The sequence below is a fragment of the Solanum lycopersicum genome, chromosome 8, assembly GCF_036512215.1.
Source record: "Solanum lycopersicum chromosome 8, SLM_r2.1".
Taxonomy (NCBI): Eukaryota; Viridiplantae; Streptophyta; class Magnoliopsida; order Solanales; family Solanaceae; genus Solanum; species Solanum lycopersicum.
Genome location: NC_090807.1, coordinates 7574207 through 7598699, shown reverse-complemented (window position 1 = coordinate 7598699; position 24493 = coordinate 7574207). Strand labels below are relative to the sequence as shown.

The window sequence follows — 24493 nt, the reverse complement described above, 5'->3', positions numbered from 1 at the left end:
TATTTATTTTGTTCTTTTAAAACATAAATTTTATGAATTGTGCTAAATTGTGTATTTTATTTGTAGGATTAAATTGATAAAAATATGAAAAAGCTTAAAAAAAACAAATTAAAAATAAAAGGTCAAAAAAGTAAATCAAATAAACAACTTAATAGATTAAAGCGAATAAAATAATATATTTATATGTAAGGTGCATATTACTGGAAAATGCTAATTGCAAAAGAATTTTTTTTTTTTTTTGCAAAAGAATTAAAGTTGTTGGAATAAGCTGCCACGTGGAAATTTCTAAAGGCACTGGCCAACCGATGCCTGGCTGGCAGAATCTAAATAATTTGAGGCGGTTACAACTTTTACGCAGAGTTCACGCGAAAAAAAGGGAATCCGATTGTTTTCGATTTTGGGTTTTTAATTTGTTTGGATTTTGTTATTTTATTTAAGATTTTCTATCTATATAAATAAGGCAGAGAAATAATTATCTGGGGAGGAGGCCAAGAAATAAGATATAATTTTCTTCTAGCTCTGAAACATTGTAGGAGTGGCCGTAAAGGTCAAATAATTGTGATTTTATTATTTCTTCTCTATTATTATTTATTTGTATTCATGATTAATACAATATAGTTTAGCTCTTATTCTTTACCTTTTATGATTAACATAAATATATTTATTTTAATAAATTTTAATTGTATTTTTGAGATAATAAGGGCCGTTTGGATGGGCTTAATAAAAACAGCTTTAAAAAAGTACTTTTGAAAGTGCTGAAACTTATTTTTAAAATAAGTAGTTATGCGTTTGGATAAAAGTGCTGAAGTTGTTATGCCAAACGTGAAAAGGAAAAAATAGAAGAAAGAGATGTTAGGGTTATATGGGTAATTTGGAGATTGTATAAAAATACTAAGGGAAAAAACATAAAAATATGGTCAACTTAAAACAACTTGTAAGCTAAAAAAAAAAGCACCCCTACCCCAACTTTTAACTTTTGGCTTAAAATAGGTTTTTTTTAAACTTAAAATAAGCTATTTTGAGTATTGCCAAACAGTTAAATAAGTCAAAAACCAGCTTTTAAGTCAGTTTGACCAGCTTTTAAGCTGAGCCAAACAGGCTCTAAGTATTTAAACTTCAAAACTTGGGTTGTGGGAACTATGAGCAATTAACAAAGTATGAATAGTAATTAAACAATTCTTGAATAGTGTTTTTTCGTGTATTGATAATTCTTTATTTTAGAAGTCTTTTTAATGAGTGTACCTGTTAGAACTCGCCTTGTTGCTACTTGCTGGACCAAGAAGGTACTTAACAATAAAAAATTTATCAACATAGATTTAGTGTGATACTATCTAATAGTCTAAAGTCGATTGGTGCAAGGGTGAAAACTAAGACATACATCGATGTGATGTCTAATATGAGGTAAAAATAAGGATTAGTAAATTATACACACATAGTCGGACCAAGGTGCGGGGTGAAATTCTTTAATTGGCGAGCCAAAGAATTAGAGATACCTAACTTATCACTTTGCATGTAATACACTAGGAAATAATTGCTATTACTAGGATTACCGATTTATGAGCTTCTGAAAAACACATTTCTAATTATTCTTATTAATTCGAATATATATAAATAATTTGTTCAAAGCTATTTTATTTCATTTTATTTTTATGTCAATTTAAATTTCCCAATTTTATATAACGACTATCGAGTTAAATATTTGTTACTGATAATATTCTTCGAAATTCTTTGTAGGATTGATCCCGACTTATAGTTGGATAAAATATATTGCATACGATCGTTTATATTTCTTTTAAAGAAGTATATTTGATTTATTAACCATCATAGTCAAACCACCAAGAAGGTCATTGAATCTTCATACGCCGAGGACCGTCATCTTCAAACACCGAGAGTCATTGCATGTTTTAACGCCAAGAGGGTCATTGCATCTTCAAATCACTGAGAGAATCATCCATGTTATTTTATCAAAGGTGATAATATCATTGTTGAATGGATCAACATCATCCTGCTGATAGATCATCGTCATCGCACTAATCAAGCTTCGATACCATCATCCAACCATTTGGATTAACATCATTCTGCCTATAGATCATCAATGGAGCATCATCTTATCAATCGAGCATCAAAATCTTCATCATAAATGTAATATCATCATCCTATCAATGAAGTATCGCCATACAAAGTATTGCATTATCGAGAAAGTCATCATCATCATAGCATCAGATCAATCCATCATCTAATATGTCAAAATCGACGGAGGCTGACGTCAGAATATTTTTTTTAAAAAAAATATGTGCTGAATATGGTGAAACATAGCACTTCTCTTTTTACATTACAGTTTCTACTAACAAGTTTGTTTCATCTTTGTTGAGAGCATCCAAGAGGATGAATTATTAAATCAAATCACAGGTGCGGTCGACATAAAAAAGGATGCAATATAACATATAATTTCTTAGTAGTGTCATACCCTATTTTAACAAAGGTCAAATCAGTGTAAAACATATTGGCGATTATAAATTAATTTCAAGAAGTTGCCACTTAATTGTTACAAGAGTGAGTTAGGACACCTAAAATTCAAATTGATTTTATTTTAAGGTCTTCTAACTAATTAGAGATTCTAAGGTAGGATTCAATTAATCCTAAAGGGAAGGGTAAGACATCCTTTAAGATCCGTACTGAAATAGTTAATCAATCGAATTTAAGTAATTAAGGTCTTTAAAGGTTGCTTAAGAAATAATTATTTTTAATTGAAACAACTAATGATTAAAATATATTATGATATAATAGCATAGAAATAATAGTGTTCTAAAATATTATAGAGTGGATGTCTACTACACCAATAAGTTACTCACCCATTATCTCCATTACTTTTTTCTATTATGAAGCTAATCATAACCTCCATAACCTCCAACTTTATAACCATTATTCTTGTAACCTTTAACTTTCATAACCTCCTCCAGTATATTCATGTTAATGTCATGTTTATTACTAACCTTTTTATGCTTCTATGTTACGCTATAAATAGAGGCATAAGGATTCATATTGTAGTCACTTGAATAATTTGAAGAATATTAAATGTTCTCATCTTTTGTCCTCCTATTTCTATTGCTTTCATATTTTATATTTTTTGTATTATTTTACTTTAGTTTTACAACATGTTATCAACACGAATATCTCATATTCCATTAAGAATCAATAGTAGGTATTTCTTGATTTTAATGAATTATCCTATAATTCTTTGGTTTCAAGGTATACTTCATATCCTATATATTATTTTTACTACCAAATTTTGTTTTGTAGTTATATTAAAATGATTATTAAATTATGATGATATTCATAATAATATTGAAAATGACTATTAAAATATTTTAATTTATTTTAATTTGTAACTTTTATATGGTTCGAAGATGTTATTCTAATTAATTAGTTTTATTCAATTTTAAGTTAAATTCAGATTATATTTGTGATTTTCAATATTTAGTTTTTGATAATGTATTTGGTTTATAAGACATTGGTTGAGGGTAAGACGGTGAATTTAGGTTTCACCGGGCCAAGTAAGTAAGATATCGAGCAAAGTCTTGGTGCACCATGATAATAAGAAGTTGGGTTCAAGTCCAATTGATTTATGACCAAAGGCGTATTTACATGGTTAAGACATTGGATTTAAGTCCCAATGCACTATAGTGCTGATATGAATATGGGTGTGGTAAAATGTTAATGATCATCATTGTGGTAGTGAAAAGGAAGAACATTATGGGTTCTTAAGATTGTTCTTCAAATGTGAAGGTAATTTTTATTCCATCAAAGTGGTAAAGAAGTTATTAGGTACATTGTTGTTGGTGCAATCCAAATTTAAAAAGTTTTGTAAATTCTCCATCAAATAAAAAAATAGTAAGTGATAGTACATTTGACACATTTGATCTCTTAAAGTGATGTTGAGTTGAGTAACATAAATTTGATAAATGTGAAAGTATGACAATGAGTTTCTAATAGAAACTTATTGAGCATGTTTAAATGTTATGGTCCATTTCGTAAAGAAATTGTGACTTTTGTTCTTATGGATAAGAACATGTCCACAAATTGTTGGATAAATATCACATCTCACCTCTACAGGAGGTTTGAGATATTCAAAAGAAATATTTTGACATAAATGATCATTTAGTCATATACTTTGAGTACTACACATATATTGTGACATGTTAAATTATGAACTATTGAAGGACAAAAGAAAGAAATAGTTCTTTCCTATAAAGGTTGTGGTTATGAACAAAGAAGTTTGTCATTGATTATCAAGAAATAAGTCTTGCATGTGACAATTTAACCATGACAATAATAATAATATTCTCCTTGAAGAAGACAGTCACCATAAGAATGGCGTTGTGAAATTTGTGATAGTACACAAACTTAGTTGAGGTTCTGGAAGGGCTAATTTGTTACCATCTGGTGGAATGAAATTGTTCATAATATTGGGGTTCTAGTGAGTATCAAAAGAAAGTTTTTGAGTTTTGGAAGAATTGAAAAGAAAAATATTATATTGAGACTATAAATTATGGAAAAATTTAATATCTTCAAATTACTACAAAAAGTGGATTTTAAATATTTATGTAGAAGATTTACCATTTTTCCCTCTTGTTTATTGTATACAAACATGGACATGATGATGGAAGCACATGCAAAAGTAAACTAGAGGTTTACTAGAATAAATATCAGTTGGCATAATCAGTTGGCCATTTCGATTCATATGTGATGAAAAAAGTTGAGAATTCACGTGGCTATATGTTGAAGAAATAAAAGATTCTTCAAAAAATCTCTTTTGTAGCTTGTTCTCGTGATAAAATGATCATTTTACCAGCTAATGTTGGGATTGTATCCCCTAGAATTATTTGGAACATATAAAAAGATTAATATGAGCCCGTTCACCTGCCATATGGACCGTACACTATTATGATTTAATAGATGCATCTACGGTATGGTCACACATGCATTTGTACTAACTAACAAAATGATTTTTGTAAGGTTGTTTCCTCGAATTAGTAAACTAAGAGCACAACCATGTTAATAATCCTGGTGGATTTAGCAGAAATTGTATGCCTCAAATTATAGCTAGACCATTGATTATGAGAACAAATCTCTCAAATAAAATTTGGTATGAGATGAATTTATTTAACATGTATGAATCAAGCCAATAAAGTTCTCCCAAACACAATTGGTTCAGGATCAGGAACCAAATAGTTGTCATCTAAAAATTTGATGTGCTCACATATAATTTTACTTCTCCACCACACACCAAGATGGATCCCCTAAATGAGCTTGAGAGTGATTGTTAGATTTCCTAACATCAGTAGATATATGTGTAGCAGCTGAAGATTATGTGTGGGGTGAATTATCTAGATCCTCATTAAAAAATGTGAACTTGAAGTTCAAAAGATAATTTATTTTCAAAATGTTGCAAGTAGTTTGCCAAATGTATTTGCTGAACCAATATATTAATCAAGCTGCAAATGCTCCAATAATAGTCTTTGAAGAACAGAGTCTATGGTACGCCAGAAATATGATAGACCAGTCGATTTCAAATGTAAAACTCCTTGAGAAAGGAGAGGGGCAAATTATCAAAATTTTCATTGCAAATGAGGCAAGTGCTTTGAAAGAGTACTATGACATAAAATTTCATAATACCTTGTCAAAGATTCAGGTACCTTAAAATGATGAAAAATTAAAAGATCTCAATAATTTATGTCGTATTGGAAGTGATATCAAGATAATCGTCGAAGGTATATTTGACATGATGTAGCACTCAATGCTATAAATGGTTATGAGAATCTTAAATTCGAATATTTCATATAATATGGACAGATAAATGATCGACACTATTCAAATATATTTTATTTCACTTAGAAAAGTGATGCTTTTAAACATATAGTTCATAAATCAAAATGTATGTCCGGAAGGGGGGGCCGGGGTACAAATGAATCATTGTGCGAAAGTGTATTCGTAAGATATAAAGTATGGTTCGTGCCTTGGGGCATAAAGGGTTTTCGCATAAGTCCTGGCATTATTAAATGGAAATATGTTCTCCACTGGTGGATGCAATGAAACTTATTTCAGTCTGGGAATAAATGAAATACTTGGATATGTATAATGACTAATTATCATGTCTAACTAGATGATGAGTGTTGTATTTGAAATTTTTTCAAGGATTTAAAAGGTCTTAAAACAATTCCATTAAGTATCCAATGGTTCTGACATTACTTAAAATAAAGAAAGAATCTTTTTATCCTTGTGAAATGATTAAAAATGTCATGTATAAGTGCAATTGGCGCACTTATAGATTGTTAGTTTTGCAAATGATAGAAGATTATTTGATATACATAACCAAAGTTTTATGAAAGGATTGCCATATTATCATTCAAGTCATGACAGGAAACTAATAAAGCAAATGACTTAACACATAGAAGATGTGTGATTTTTTTAGAAGAAAAGTTGAGCTTCAATAAAATTGAAAAGATCAATCTCCGAGTAAAAATTGATTTGATTATGTAAATTTGATCCGCATAAAGATCAATCATAAATGGACAATTTATTTACATTTGAAGGAACAATAATATCTTGGCGTTCAAATAATCAAATATTGGTAACCGCTTCTTCAAATTCTTGCAGAAATAAGATTGATATATGAAGTAAGTCGGAGTGTGTTTGGTTGGATTCACAATCTATCATATTCAGAAAATATGTGATTTTTCTTTGGTAAAGTATATTCCAGCAACCATATACGAAAATAACATTTAAGGGATGATACAATCAAAGGAGGACTAATCATATTTCTCCAAAAGTATTTTTCACATGATCTTCAACAAAATGATGAGATAGACGTTCAAGATCCATTCAAGTGATAATCTTGTAAACTTATTCACTAAATATTGCCAACATCAATATTTGAGAAGTTGTGATACAGGATTGGAATACATAGTTTCCAAGATATCAAGTAAATATGTGTTCTACTCTTTTCCTTAACCATGATTTTATCCCAATTTGTTTTTCCTGATAAGGTTTTAACGAGTCAACATTCAAAGCGTATTGAAAGATATGTTCACTCCTTTTCCTTCACTATTTTTTTTTCAACGAGGTTTTTTCCTAATAAGGTTTTAACGAGACATATTATCTATGGATATCCATGGGGGAGTTTTATAAAATATTATATTGTGGATGTCCACTACTCTAAGAAGTTACTCACCCATTATCTCCATTATTTTCTTCCATTATAGAGATAATCATAACCTTCATAACCTCCAACTTTATAACCATTATTCTTATAACCTTTCGCTTTCATAACCTCCTCTATTATATTCATGTTAGTGTCATGTTTATAACTGAAATTTTGTATGCCTCTATGTTACACTATAAATAGAGGAATAAAGATTCATATTGTAGACACTTGACGGTTTGATATACTTTGAAGAAGAAGAAGTATTCTCATCTTTTGTCTCCCTATTTCTATTGCTTCAATCTTTTCTATCTCTTGTCTTATTTTACTTTGATTTTACAACATATACATGATTGTAGAAAATTTGATATTTAGGAAAAAATAGTAGCATCTCGTAAACTTAAATAGCTAGGATTAAACAAAGAAACTAAGGATAGTTATTTTTTTGAAAGATTAGGAAAAATCTGAAAATTTCTCAAGTATAAAAGTGAGTTTTTTGTCATTTTCAAACGACCATAATTTCTAGCTCAGGGGGAGTTAAGGACAGTTCTTCATATGGATGAAATATTTCCAAACGGCGTCGAGTTTTCTCATTTTTGATGTCGTATGAGGGAGATATGTCTTTCAAAAGTTGGGTTGTTAGACTAAGGAAAGTTCAATCTGGAATTTAGTAAGGGTACAATAGTCTTTTCACCTTACTATTTCCTAATTCATTTTAAGGGTTTATTAGTGTTAAACCAAGCCTTAATTCAGTTTTAGAAAATTTTGAATACGCTTAGGGCTTGGGAGAAAAGGGAAGAGAAGAGGAAGACGAAGATTACGCCAAGAACGCAAAGATCGTTGAGTGGATTTCGTTGGGGGTGATCCCTTTAAGGTATGTGAGATCTTTATGTGTTGGATTCGTTCACCCACACACCAACATGTTTAATTCATTGAGTTTTGAATATATTGAATGATGAATATTGAAGTTCTTGATGAACAATTTCTGAATTCTTGTCGGCGGAGTTGTAGTATGCCTTTAGTTATTTTGATACGTGTTTTTGGGTTTTTTTACGAGTCTAAACTATAGGGTATTGCGAATTTTAGTGATCCTAAGTTTTTGGGGAAATATTCATGGGATTTTAGAAGGTTAAAAGTTTAAAATCGAAGAAAAAAAATTCAAAAATCTCGTCTGATAGACCCTGGGGCGCCGTCCCTACCGAAGCCCCTTAGGGCAGGCTCTGTCTGACAGGCCCTGAACCGCCGTGCCAGCAAGATTGCATTAGACCAGAGTCTGTCTGTCAGGCTTTGGCGCTCTGTGCCTCTCAGAGCGCCAAGGTCACTTGGAGACCCCATTCTTTCCCTATATTTTCGTACTAGTTCCTAAGTGATGTACCCACATTTCTTGGTTGATCCCAACACTATAAAATACATATAAACATCATGAAATCATCTATAAACATGAGATCGTGATCCTTGAATCCGTACTCCAATTCAATAAAAGTTTAGATCAAAGTCAAGGATGTTGAAAGTCAAGTCTTAATGCTAAGAAGTAAGTCACAATGAGTTCCTAAAGTTCCAAGGGTCTTTAACAAACATTTTTAACCTTTTTTTAAGACTCAAGTTCAAGTTAAGAAAGATTAAATAGTTTATTTCATTCTCAAAAGCTATAAGGGAACTTAGTAATCCCTAAGATCTACAAATGGCTTTACATCTTAAAACAAGTATAGAGCTTTCGAGCTAATTTTTTGACAGAAGTAATAGCTTTATAAAATAAAGCAAGCAGGGGAAATTATGATTTCCAAGAGAGATTTTAAAGCTAAGTTTTGAGCACTAATCTCAAGTCAAAGAATCTGTATGTTTTAAAAATATAAGAGCTAGTATATTTTAGGGAATAGTATTCAGAATCGATGTGGGGATGCGAGTTTATATTAACTCAAGTCTCCATGAAAACCATGTAGCAATCATGGGTAGAAGAGGGTCATACTTTTTAGATGAACCCTTTTCACATAATACTAGAGGATCCATTAGGCAGTACAGGTCTTATACTTTGGCAAGGTTAGGATGGCCTGGAAAAGTGGGACGAGTAACGGTGTATCATCACTATAACTCTTAAGTGAAGGTTCTCAGTTAGAGAAGCTCCCATAGAAGTTATTGTATATTTATATAAATCATTTATTTGTATTTTTACATACATCTCAAAGATCTATTATATCCATATATACACTAAGGGTTTGCAGTAAGTTTTCAACCAATTTTTCTTTATATTGCGTCACTTTTAAATTGCATTATATTGAAATGAGTAGTTATTCATAAGTTGAACAAATCTAAGGTAAGTATTTCTTCTTACTCATTTTCAAGCTTAAGTATTGTTGTATCATTCCAACTCACATACCCATACATTCAATGTACAAATGCTAGTTGTCTTGCATCGTATTATGGTGCTTACGCATGTAACTAGGATTAACATTCACCACACTATTTATCCACTGAGCAGCTTAGAGTTAGTTGGTGAGCTTATTTTCATTGTCGAAGGCATCTTTAGTTTTAACTATTTGTTTAGTATTTAGTTGTGTCCCAACATCCATCTATATATTAGAGGCTTCATAGACATATGATTTTAGCTTTTCATAGTTTTTTCCTTCACTTGTTTTTGACAAATACTTGGGTTTCCACTTTGATAATTACTCTCTTTAAAGTTATTTCTTGAGATTATATCTTATGCTAAGTCTTCTACTGAGTTGAGTAAGTCGGTCCAAGGGCTTACTCAAGGCCAATCATGGTCATTGGGTGCTGGCCACGTACATGGTGTAGGCTCAGTTCGTGACAAACTTGATATCAAAGCACAGAGTTCAAAAGTCCTAGGAAGTCTATGCAGCCGTGTTGGTAAAGTCTTAGTCATCGGTGTGAAACACTTCACATCTATGATGAAGAGGCTAAAACATTTAATAATTTCTCACTTCATTCATATTCCTGTTCGTGCGATAGAGTTTATCTCTTAAAGTCTCTCTCTAATTCCTGCTTGCACGTATTTCAGAAAACTATGCCTCCACAAAGAGCAACAAGAAGTCGTCCAACTTGGAAGAATGTTGAACCTCAGGAACAAGTGTGGTAGAAATCACTCTGTCATTTATTGTTAAGGATTCATGGGTTGTTTCAAGTGCGGTCAGACTAGAGATTATCCAAAGAGAAAACAAGGTGGTGGTAATGGGGTCAATAGAGCTTAATCTTCATCAGCTGCTTCACCAAATAGGGCTGAACCTAGGGGAGGTACTTTTGGTGCTTATGGAGGAATAAACCACTTGTACGCTCTCAATAACCGTAAAAAGTAGTAGAATTCACCAGATGTTTTCACTGGTATGATTCGAGTCTTTGACTTTACTCTTTATGCATTGTTAGACCTAGAAGTGAGTTTATCTTTTGTGACTCCCTGTGTTACTATGAACTTTGAGATTAATCCTTAACAACTTAGCGAACCATTCAGTATTTCCACATATGTTGGTGAATCCATTATAGCAGAAATAGTCTAATGTGATTGTCCTATTTCCGTCAGTCACAAGAGTACCGTGACTTATTTAATAGAGTTAGACATGGTAGATTTTCATGTCATTCTAGGTATGGATTGACTCTATACCTATTATGCATCAATAGATAACAAAACTCAACTTGTCAAGTTTCAAATTCCAAATGATCCAGTCATAGAGTGGAGTAGTAGTTCAGTAGTGACTACGGGTCGTTTCATTTCATACCTTAAGGCGATAAAGTTAGTTCCAGAGGGATATATCTATGAATTAGTCCGAATTAATGACTTAAGTGTTGAGGTACCTTCTCTTCAATCAGTTTCAATAGTAAATTAGTTTCCAGAAGTCTTTCATGATAATCTACCTGGAGTCCATCCTGAGAGTGAGAAAGACTTCGACATAGACATCATCTCAGATACTCATCCTATCTCTATTCCATCATACACAATGTCACCAGCAGAGTTAAAAGAATTGAAATAGTAGCTAAAAAATCTGTTAGATAAAGGTTTTATTCGACCAAGTATCTCACCTCGGGGTGCTCCAGTCTTGTTTGTGAGGAAGAAGGATGGTTCCCTTAGGATGTGTATAGACTACCACCATTTGAATAAGGTGACCATCAAGAATAAGTATCATGTTCCAAGGATAGATGATCTTTTCGACCTACTTTAGGGTGTTTTTTGCTTCTCAAAAATTGATCTCAGATTAGGCTATCATCAGTTGAAAGTTAGGGAATGTGATATTCCAAAGACAACTTTTAGAACAAGATATGGGAATTATGAGTTTTTGGTCATGTCTTTTTGTTTGACAAATGCACCTGCAACCTTCATAAATCTTATGAAAAAAAGTCTTCAAACCTTGTTTACATATGTTTTTCATCATCTTGATGACATACTTATTTATTCAAGGAATGGAGAAGATCATTCTAGTCACCTCAGGATAGTTCTTCGGACATTGAGAGATAAAAAATTATATGCCAAGTTCTCCAAGTGTGAGTTTTGGCTTAAGTTTATGGCATTCTTGGGAGACATAGTTTCCGGTGATGGGATTAGAATTTACACCCAGAAGATAGAAGCAGTTAAGAGTTGGCCTAAACCCACATCTCCAACAGAGATTTGATAAAGGGTTTTCATCTATCTCATCTTCTTTGACCAAGCTTACTTAGAAGACAGCCAAGTTTTAATGGTTTGGACCTTGTGTATGAGAAAGTAGTAGAACGAGCATCCTCGTCCTCTTTAACAGGCAATTCAGTTTTAGTAGGTTTCTTGTTTTTGTCATTTGATCTGCAGTAAGTGTTTTTCAAGTTATCATCTATAAATCAAATTGGGGGTTGTTTGGTTATCGTACTAGTTATGCAACAATAATATGTGCATGGAAGATGGACTATTATAAGAAAAACTTTTAGGAGTTGAAAAGAGATTGACTATCGCTCTAGTTTTGACCTTACAAGAGGGTACTTAAGGTTTTGTGTGTATGTGATGAATCGAGAGTTGGTTTGGGATGTGTGTTTATGTAGAATGACAAGATTATAGCTTATGCCTCCAGGCAGTTGAAGAATCATGAGAAGAATTATCCAACTCGTGACTTAGAATTGGCTGGTTTAGTTTTCGCCTTGAAGATATGCCATCATTACTTATATGGTGTTCATGTTGACATATGCACTGATCATATGTGGCCTTTAATATGTGTTTACTCAGAAGGAGATTAATCTCAGACAGAGAAGGTGGTTAGATTTACTCAAGGATTATGACATGAGTATTCTTTACCACCCATGTAAGGCTAATGTAGTTTTTGATGCCTTAAGTAGGTTATCCATGAGAAGTACCGTGCATGTTAACTAAGAAAAGAGGGAGTTAGCTAAATATGTGCAAAAGCTTGCATGTCTAGGGGTCAGACTTATGAATTCAACAAAAGGAGGAATAGTGGTGACTGTCGGGGTTGAGTCATCATTAGTGTCAAAGGTAAAAGAGAAGCAAGACCAAGATCCCATTTTGGTCGACTTGAATGCAAATGTTCATAAGCAAAGAGTATTGGTTTTTAAAAAAGGGGAAGATAGTGTGATTAAGTACCAAGGTAGATTGTGCGTACCTAGGGTGGATGGACTCCAAGAGAGGATCCTAGAGGAGTCTCATAGCTTCAGATATTCCATCCATATGAGTTCCACCATGATGTACCGCGATTTGAGAGAGGTATATTGGTGGGTAGGAATGAATAAAGATATTGCCGAGTTTGTTGCCAAGTGCCCAAATTGCCAACAATTGAAAGAGAACACCAAAGGCGGGGAGGTTTGGCTCATATTATAGAACTTTTAGAATATAAGTGGGAGATGATTTATATGGACTTCATAACAGGCTTGCCAAGATCTTACAAGCAACATGATTCTATTTGGGTGATTATCGGTAGAATGACAAAGTCCGCCCATTTCTTGCGGGTAAAGACTACCTATTTGGCCGAGGATTATGCTACGTTGTACCTTCAAGAGGTAGTTAGACTGCATGGAGTTCAGGTCTCTATTATTTCAGATAGAGGTGCAGAATTAACTGCACAGTTCTGGAAATCTTATCCAAAAGGCTTAGGTTCAAAGGTGAACTTAAGAATTGCTTTTCATCCTCAGACAGATGGCGAAGCAGAGCATACCATCTAGACTTTAGAAGATATGTTGAGAGCTTGTATGATTGATTTCAAAGGGAGTTGGGATGATCATGTACCTTATTGAGTTTGCTTACAACAATAGCTACCATTCGAGCATCCAAATGTTTCCATATGAAGCTGTTTATGGGGGAAGATGCAGATCTCCTATTGGGTGGTTCGAAGTTGGTGAAGCGGAGTCGACAAGACTAGATCAAGTTCACCAAGCTATGGAGTAGGTGAAAGTGATCCAAGAGAGATTGAAAATGGAACAAAGTCACCAAAAATCCTACACACATGTTTTGAGAAGGCTGTTAGAGTTTCAAGTGGATGATTAAGTGTATTGGAATGTTTCACCCATGAAGGGGGTTATGAGGTTTGGTAAGAAGGGAAAACTTACTCCCCGGTATGTTGTTCCTTAAAGAATCTCCAAGAGAGTTGGCACTGTTGCATATGAGTTGGAGTTACCCCAAGAGTTAGCAATGGTTCATCCGGTATTCCATATTTCTATGTTGAAGAAGTGTTTGGGTGATCCTCCATTGATTGTACTGACTAAGAATATTGGGATTAAGGATAGCTTATCCAATAAAGAGATCCAGTCTAGATTTTAGATCGTCAAGTTGAGAACAAAGGAAGTTGCATCAGTCAAGGTCCTTTGGAGGAACCAATTCATTGAAGAAGCGACTTGAAAAGCTGAGAAAAGTATGAAGAAGAGGTATCCACATCTCTTTGAATTCGGAGAGAATGCAGATTAAGGTAATACATTCTCATTTTAGTACTTCATAAGATTATGTGTAAGAATGTTATTACTTGTTTTTGTTTGTTGAGTGGTGAAATGATGTTACTACCCTTAGCTTAGTGAAAGAGTTCTCATTCGAGGACGAATGTTCTCAAGGGGGAGATATTGTATCATTTCATAAACCGAAATAGCTAGGATTAAACAAAGAAATTAAGGATAGTTATTTATGAAAAGAATAGAAAAAATCATGAAAATTTCACAAGTACAAAAGTGACTTTTTGGTCATTTTCAAACGGCCATAACTTTTAGCTCAAGAGGAATTAGGGGCTGGTATTTATGTCGATGGAAAGAACTTGGGAAGATCTTTCCAACGACACCAATTTTTCTCATTTTTGATGTCGTATGAGGGAGATATGCCTTTCATAATTTTTAGGTTGTTGGAATGGGGAAAGTCTATCTATATTTTAGTAAGGGTAAAATAGTCTTTTCACCCTACTATTTCCTAATTCATTTTAAGGATTAATTAGGGGGAAAACCAATCTTTAATTTTTCGGTTTTAGAAAAGTTTAATAAGATTAGATCTTGGGAGAAAAGGGAACAAAAGAGGAAGACGAAGATTTCGCCAAGAATGTCAAGATTGTTGAGTTGATTTCGTGGGGGTGATCCCTTTAAGGAACGTGACAGCTTTCTGTGTTTGGTTCATTTGGCCACACACCAACATGTTTAATTGAATGAGTTTTGAATAGATTAAATGATCAATATTGAAGTTCTTGATGAATAGTTTTTGTATTCTTGTTGGTGGAGTTGTAGTATGCCTTTAGTTGTTTTGATTCGTATTTCCGGGATGTTTTACGAGTTTAGCTATTGGGTATTCAAAATTTAAGTGATACTAAGTGTTTGGAGGAAATATCCATACTAGTTCAAGAAGTCATATAGATTTCAAACATCTAGATTCCATTAGTTCCTCTGTCGATTTCCTCACCAGGTATGTTGAATTTTTACTAGTGGGCTCATTTCACCCGTTAGATCGCTAGTTTTCAGTCATTTTCTTGATTCACATATCATAACTAGACATAGGGTTTCTTGAATGTTATAATTATTGGGTTTTAAGATGATACAGTGGTCCAAATAAGATTAATATGTTAATGGTCAGATAAATGCATGAATTCCAGAATCCGAACTATGTATTTCTTTAGTTCTTGAATTGCACACACTAGGTTAACTATTTCAGTTACTTTAGTTATACATGCCTCAGTTATTAATGCATCATTCTCAGATTAATTGTTGCATTCTTAGTTTGCATGTTCAGTTTTGAACTATCCAATAGTTACAGAAATTTAGTCATAATGTGTTAATCACTTAATTCACTGGGAGTAACATAATATCGAGTTGGACTAGGGTTAACTGTATCTAAATATTCCTAGAACTACTAGCCAAGTAAGTTAAAAATTTCTTTTGTGGGCATCAATTTAGTAATCACACCAGCATGCCTTTATACCTCTGGCAGGGTATATTGGGTCCTCTTGATGGGCGTATACATTGGACTCCACATTTAGCTTATGTAATTTTATTATCGGTTATTAGTAGCTCCCACAATTCATTCACACTCTATTGCATAAACTATATTGACAGTTCAGTAGTATTCAATCTTAGCATGTTATAAATTTGGTCATTGTATTTAGTTAGCTCAAAATTATATCATGTTCAGAATATTATACTTTCTTTTATGCTTGCTGAATCATGTTTATTTCATTTTTACTCTAGCCTACTTACTCAGTACCTTTCAAGTATTGGCGCATACCTGCGCTACATCTTCTCATGATTTAGGTTCATATTCTATGCATCCAGATCATGCTTAGATCGATTTCCAATCTCCAGCACACAGAATCAGTGGTGAGTCCTCATTTTCTGAGGACAACAGTAATGAGTTCATTTCAGTCTTTTATTCATTTAGTTTGAGTTTTTATTAGACTTAGCTCGGGATTGTCCCAAAATTTCTAGTTAGTTAGAGGCTAATTTCAGGCATAGTTAGTTTCAACTTAGTATTGAGTTAATAACTTCTTTGTGTTAAACTCATCGATTTTCAAACATCTCAGTTATAGTATATGGGTATTCCCCATCTTCTCATTTTAAATATGTTAAGCTTCCGCATCAGTTTATTTTCTTTGGTATGCTTGTGATCATGCCAGCAGTCAGCAGGGTTAGCTTGGGATCACTTGTGGTCCTAAATTCTGTGTCCGCGTCTCAATCAAATCTTTAGGTTTAAGTTTCCTAGGATGTCTAAAAATTAGCACTAAGTAGAGTTATTTTCATGGGAGTGAAGTGCACCACATCTAATAAGAGGGAGGCTACGAAGTGTTTAAGGAAAACTCCACTTTCTTGATATTCTTATCGTGCGTAAGGCATGATGCCCTCTCTAATCCACTGATCTACATTTAGTATCATGCCTCCGCGTAAATCTTACAGATGGATGCTAATGCACGCAAAGCTAATGCAGTTCTTCTAATTCAGATAAAAAAGTTTTGAACTTAGAATTTTAAAATGTTGAATCAGCTATTGGCTCAGAGTATGACCAACCAGAATGATAGTAGATTCAAGTACTTACTAATTGAAATGATGTATCGATTATAGTTAGAGTTTGAGATTTTGTTAGGATGAACCACTTGAGTTTTAAGGTCATAAGTTGTCGAGGACCCACAAAACTTCATTGATGAGTTTAAGAAAATATTTGGAGTGATGCAAGTAACTGGTAATGGTAGGGTTGAGTTTACATCCTACTAGCTTAAGGATGTGACTCACATATGGTACACTCAATGGAATGATCCAGGGGCTACTCTTTATTTTGTAACTCTATATATACATTCCAATTCAGTGTTAGTCCAAAAACTCTCTCAGAACCTTTCTTAGTCTCTACTCCACTCGGTGACCTAGTTATAGATAGATGAGTATACAAAAATTGCCTTGTCACAGTATCTCAGAAAGTCACTTCAGCAGATCTTTTAGTTTTAGTTTTTGCTAGACTTAGCTGGGGCTCGTCTCAGAATTTCTAGTCAGTTAGAGGCTATTTTCAGACATAGTTAGTTTCAACTTAGTATTGAGTTAATAACTTCTTCGTATAAACTCATTGGTTTTCAAATATCTTAGTTCTAGTATATGGGTATTCCCCATATTTCATTTTAAATATGTTTTAGCTTCCGCATTAGTTTATTTTCTTGAGTATTCTCATGATCATGTCAGCAGGGTAAGCTTGGGATCACTTGTCGTCCTAGGCCCTGTATTCGCGCCTCGAGGGTAGGGGGCGTGATATATTTCTTCTATTTTTCATAGTTTTTATCTTTTAATATATTATTTCATTTTTGAAACTTAGAATTTTAAATGGTTCCATAAAGATTATAGTCCACAGATGTTGTTAATTATCATAAAACTTAAATAAAAATCAAATTAATACTGATGCAAAAAGAAAAACAATTTAATCCTAAGTATGAAAATAATATTGAATATTTTTTCTTTGGTTTAGAAAATGAAAATTCATAATCTAATTTTAATATCCTTTTAATATTTAGTCATGTAACTAATACTTATTAAAATTATTTTAGCATGATTTAGTACAATTAAATTATGATCATTTTCATTATGACTTGTTAATTTGCGATATCTGTTTTAAGAAATTTCATTATTATGATATTTTTTTTTGGATATCTTGCTGTCATTATCATATTATTGTTTGTGTTATATTATTAAGAAACACTTTAGATAGTTATGTTTTGGTTGGACTGGAGAAATATTTGACATACAAGTAAATTATATGTTTGTATGAATACTTTAGCTGAAAATTCGAAAATCCAAAAAATTCAAAAAAATCCATGGTTGAAAAACCCCAGTTTTATTGATTTGGTTTGGTTTATAGATTTAAAAATCCAACACAAATGATTAGATTTGATATTTGAAAATCCTGAGCCAACCCACCAATAAATATAATATTGGGAGAAAAAAACTTTTAATTTGTTAAACTGAGCAGTAAAAAATAACAAACTATTTGTAATAAAAGCCATGTAAAATAGAAATAGATGGGAAATGCATGAAATAAAAGTATGTTTCTGGAGAAGAACTCAAAAATTTGTTCGTTATTATTATGCTTTTACTAAATATGTATCACTCATATGAAGAAATAACTTAATTAGTTGGAAAGAGATATATCAATTTAACATTATTTCTATATATGATTGGAAATTGAAAAAGTAAATAACTTAACATTATTTCTATATATGTCAATAGATTTTGAAATAGATAAAATTTATATTTATTCGTGTTTTGCTTCAATGTCACTCTTTTATATATATTTAGTCGCATCCACCTCAAAAATCATAGTAACAATTATTTTAGAAATGAAAATGACTTCTCTTTTTACTCCATACTTTCTTCCTTTAGTACTTTTCGCAACCATTTTCAACTTTCAAACTTCTTTATGTGACATTCGTGCAGACGAGGCATTAATAACAGGTATATGTAGACAAGTACAAGATCTTCAATTTTGCTTAACCACTTTTAGACAAATTATACCTTCTCATCCATATGTTCCTGAAGAAGTAACTAGAGCTGCTATCACCAAATCACTACAAAATGCTAATGATAACCGTGCTTTCGTAGAGAAAGCTCAAGCAAATGCAAAAGACAAAGAGACCAAAGACTTGTATAGTATTTGTGACAGCAGTTATGGATTATTGATAACCGTTCTTCAAGATGCTTCTAAATCCTTAACTAACAAGGATTATAATGGCTTAGAAAATGACCTGGCAAAGTGTCCCCGATTTGTAAGTGACTGTCAGAATGTACTTGGTAGTAAGACAACGCGTGAAATGGTAGATAGAAGTAGAAAACAATTTGATCTTGTATTAATGGCAAAAATTGCTGAACAACTCATTAAAAAATAGGTATTTTATATAATTATTGTAAATTAATTTGTCTTTCTTGAAAGCTAGTACCTAATAAAAGGAGATTATTGATATTTCAATAAATCGTGCTTACTTTCTTATTTATTTATATAATAAAATATTATTCAACTCAACCTCATGAAAATAAATCTATGAGGATGATTTATTCGTATTAACACATAATATTTCTTAATTAAATGAAAATTACATAAACAAGATTTTTATATTTTAGATGATCAATAATAGCTATTCCACTCAATCATGTTGATAAACCAAGTGATTAATATTTATTTCTTGAAAAATTTAATTTCCCTGCAACGATTGATTTAATAAATTCGAATCATTGTATAAAGATATGAACAAAATTTGAAACACAAAGTCGTAAATAAGAAGGAACACCGCGACACATGAACTCCAAATTTAGTGCATGCAATGGTAAAACAACCCAAATACCAAATTAATCGCCAACATATATTGAAAAATAAGTTAAACCAATCGAATAAAAAATTGGCCTAAAATTAGACCAAAAACAAAATAAATAATCGATGTCCGTTAAATTCTCCATTTGAACTGATCTCACAAGGAAATCACAATACTAGAGGGAGAAAACTTCATCATGAAATCTCTTTTAATAAGTAGAAATAGTAAGGAAATAAAAGAGTAAAACAAAGAGATTTTTGTTAATGTTCCAATGGAGAAGACCAACAGTATTAAAATATAATACAACAACTTAGTGTTCAAGAGCTCATGCTCTACCTATCCTTATGCTTCTTAATCCGGGTATGTAGAAAAAACACATACTAAATATGTTGGCTTCTTTTCGTCTCACCTACATCTCATATACAAAATTGTCTCTCGTGAAATACAAAATAAATGTTTATTTTACTTCTATCGAGGGGCATAAAAAGAGTAAAAATATTCAAAAAATGAATGTGAGGATAAATTAGCTAAAACTGTTTGCTGAACAGTCACATACATTTTAGAGCTTATACTTGGACTACATAAAACCTCCATTTTTTCATCTATTTCATTGCCAAACCTGCAAATGCAATAAGCAAAACACAAGGAACCCATAAACGACCATGATACAAAATTCCAATGATAAGAACTCCATGCTACAAATAAAGAGAAAACATGAAGTGTATCTACAAGAAGCGTATGACAGCACTTTAACACAATATTATCATATTGCCTACTCAAATTACTACTATTTCACATATGATATAAAAAAAGTTTAGTAGTTAGTAGCTACTCTTGATCAACAAACTCGAGATTAAAGAAAAGAGTTTGTTTTTGCGTTATATTAATAGTCTTATAGGATTCTTCCATTACGTGAACATTTTATTACTCTTATTTCTCAATTTTTTTCTAGTGTCAACATTGTTACTTAGTTACTAGAAATCTTATGTCCATTTTTTCTGGAATTGATCAGATGAAAAATATTTCTAACATTATCAATTGCATCTATTTAATTTGAACACATGAAGCAGAAACTTCGAGAAAGTATAAGATCATATGACAGACTTCTAGAACTCAATGTAGTAATAGGATTTTCAATATTAAAGTTTGTTAGCAGAAACGTGAAATTAAAGAACAAGGAATATTTAACGTGGTTTGATCAAAATGATCCTATGTCCATGTAACACCCCGTGTTCAAAACAAACCAAAAATCAACTTTTCAGAAATCTGCAGGTGCAGTCGATGTTTACCACCGATGGACCGTAGCCTAAACCATGCCCCGTGCTGCACATCCATTGATTGTGATTGAAACCCCCCAAGATGCAGCTCGAAAAATTTGACCAAGTGTCATACGATGGAAGGACCTATAGTTCGTAGGTCAGACTATGGTTTGTAGTTTGTGTCCTTCGATCAATAACCCATTTATCCACTCTGTGACAAGAACCATGATTGACCATCACGGTCCGTAGATGGGCCTATGGACCGTAGGTGGAAATTAGCAGACAGTTAGGGGGAAAATGTAGTTGGGTCAACTTCAAATGATCATAACTCTTATCCCAAAATGAATTAGGTATCCCATTATATACCAAAAGATAGATGATTTCCATGTTATTACTTAGATTGTTGCATGAATTTCTGAACTCTAGCTATGTATTTGCTTAGTTATTGAATTACACATGTTGGGTCAGATATTTCCGTTACTTCAGATATGCATGCCTCGATTATAAATGCATAATTACCAGATTAATTGTTGCACTCTCAGTTTCCATGTTCACTTTTGAGATATCCAGTATTTATAGAAACTCAGTCATAATCAGATTTTACATAATTCATTGGGAGTAGTATTAATATCGAGTTGGACTAGGGTTCAACGTACCCAATAGTCCCAATACTACTAGCCAAGTAGGTAGTAAGTCCCTTTTGTGGGTATCAGTTTAGTGATCACGCCAGCATGACTTTATACCTCTTGCAGGGTATATTGGGTCCTCTCGATGGGATGTATACATCAGACTCCTTATTTAGCTCATGTGGTGTTATTATTGATTATTAGTATCTCCCATAGATCAGTCAGATTCCACTGTATTGACCATTTATTAGTATATTCAGTATTTAGTTTAAACATGTTATAAATTGGTCATTGTATTCAATTATATGAGCATTAAAAATTAATATCATGTTCAGATAACATCTTCTTGTGATGTAGATTTAGGTTCTCAGCATCCATATCACGCATAGATCGATTCTCGATCTCAAGTTCAACAGATTCAGTGGTGAGTCCTCATTCTCCGAGAACAATAGTCATGAGTTTATTTCAGTATTTTAGTCATTTAGTTTCAATTTTTTACCAGACTTGACTGGGGTTTGTTCCAACATTTCTAGTCAGTTAGAGGCTTATTTCAGACAAAGTTAGTTTCAGCTTAGAATTGAGTAAATATTTCATTTGTATTAAACTCAATGTTTTCAAATATCTCAGTTATAGAATATGGGTATTCTCTATTTTTCAGATAAAATCATGATTTATCTTTCACATTCAGTTTATTATCTTTAGTATGCTCATGATCAGGCCAGCAGGGTTAACTTGGGATCACTTGTGGTCCTAGATTCGGTGTTCTCTTCTCGGGGGTAGCTTGGGGCGTGACAGTCCACCAAAGAACAACTACTACATCAATATTTATTTGACTCTACAATGAATACAAGTGAAATACTACAAGAGAGAGAAAACAAATTCCTTAAAAGGTGAGAACGCAAGTGAGATGATGTTTTGAAAATAAATTAAGAGCTACCTATTTATAAGAATGAATTCATCCTATTGATGTCATCCATGACATCACTTTATGTCAAAAATGTCAAGGTTAAGAATATGTATGAAACCATTTTATGGTTTGCCTAAACATCACCTACCAAGATACTATCTCGACTTTTATTTTGTATTAATTATCTTCCTACAAAATATTCATGTTAATTCATCTTCCATTTAGTTTCATTCCACAAGAACCAAACCAACTCTTTCAATCTGCACCTTGCTTTGTGTTCCGAGTATGCGTATAAACAACTTTGGCCAAAACTTCTAAACTTACATGGCAATCCGTTGTAAAAAATAAGATGAATCAAAACTTTGTTGAACATACTAGCTCCACCTAGCAATTGTTCCCCCAGATTTGCATCACTTGATTCATATTCCCGACATGTCCTTTCAGTGTGCAAACTTGGCAAGTGGGACTACTTTGGTCAACATGTCTGCAGCGTTATCGTCTGTGATAACATTCTCAACCTTTATAACTCCCTCGTCTACAACATCTCGAATAAAATGGAATCTTACATCAATGTGTTTGGTGAGCTCATGAAATCTTTGATTTTTAATCAAATGAATAGAACTTTGACTATCACATCTTAGAATTGATTCAAGCTGAACCAAGCTCAATTTTGCCACCAAACCTTTTAACCAGATAGATTCTTTCATTGCCTCTGTTTCTACCATATATTCTGCCTCTATTGTAGACAAAATGACAATAGACTATAAAGTCAATTTCAAACTAACGGCACTACCAATGAGAGTAAAGATGTATCCAGTTGTTGACCTCCTTCGATCAAGATCCCCTGCATAGTAAGAATCTACATAACCGAGAATTGAAATACCTTCGCTTTTACGGAAGGTTAGGCAAACAACAAGATCTCCTTTGAGATATCTCAATGTTCACTTGAGACTTCCTAGTGAATTTTTCTTGGATTTGCCAAGTACCTGCTTACTACACTTACACATTGAGTAATATATGGGTGTGTGCACACCAAAGCATACATAATGCTACCAATTGCGCTTGAATAAGGAACCTTTGACATATGCTCCAACTCATCCATAGACTAAGACATTTGTAACTCTGAGAGCTTGATATGAGGAGCTAAGGTGTACATGCTTTCTCATATGCATATTTAATCTCTCAAGAACCTTTTTCATGTACCTTTTGTTAAAAAGATGTACAACACCATTTTCTATTGAAATCTCTATTCCATGAATCTTCTCTGCAACTCTCAATTCCTTCATGTCAAATTCCTTGCTCAACAGTTTCTTTAAAATATTTATCTCTGTGATGTTGTTAGAAGAAATAAACATATCATCAACATACAACAATAGATAAATCATACAATTACCAGACATCATCTTGTGATACACATAGCTATCAAATGCAGTCCTAAAAAATTCATGTGTACTCATGAATGCATCAAATCTCTTGTACCACTGTCTAGGGGATTGCTTCAATCCATACAAAGAATTCTTCAGTTGGCATACATGGTTTTGTTTTCCTTCAGCTAGAAAACCTTCAGTCAGATCCATATAGATTGTCTCTTCTATATCACCGTGTAAGAAAGATATTTTGACATCAAGATGTTGAAGCTCTAAATAAAATTGTGCAACCAATGCTAGTAGCACGCGGCTTGATCTATGTTTCACGACTGGAGAGAAAATCTTGTTGTAGTCTATTCCCTCCTTCTGACTGAAACCATTTTCAACTAATCTCGCCTTTAACCTAGCATCTATGGAATACCTTCTTTCTTTCTGTAGACCCATTTGCATCCAACTGTCCTCATCCACCCTGACCTTTTAACTAAGACTCATGTCTCAGTTTTGTGAAGAGACTCCATCTCTTCCATCATGGCTGTCATTGTGCATCATCTTTGTAAGAAGTTGCTTCAAAACACGAAGAGGGCTCGGGATCCTTAATCTCTTCTTCTGCAGCTACGAATGCATGTGCAATTAGATTTTCTTGCTCTATAATACGTTCTGGTTTCTGTATCTTCCTTATGTCCCTTCCCTTCACAATTGTGTGTGGTTCATTCACAACAAATTCTTCAATATCTGAATCTTTTGACTCATCAATTTGAGTCTCTTTATCCCGTTCCTTTGTAAGCTCCACCTGTAGCTTCATTTGTTCATTGTTTTCTCTTCTTGATAACTCCACTGAAAATTTATGAGGATCAACTATAGAAGATTCATCAAAGATGGCATCTCTACTAACTACAAAATTGAGTCAAGACAAACACC

General features: G+C 32.9%; 1 protein-coding gene across 1 annotated transcript; it reads left to right on the top strand.

The window, feature by feature from the left end:
- The first annotated feature begins 18456 nt into the window (after window positions 1-18456).
- LOC101254715 (uncharacterized) lies at window positions 18457-18996 on the top strand. The gene has a single exon (XM_004244786.1). The coding sequence runs from the start codon at window positions 18457-18459 to the stop codon at window positions 18994-18996; it is 540 nt and encodes a 179-aa protein (XP_004244834.1).
- Window positions 18997-24493: the final 5497 nt, after the last annotated feature.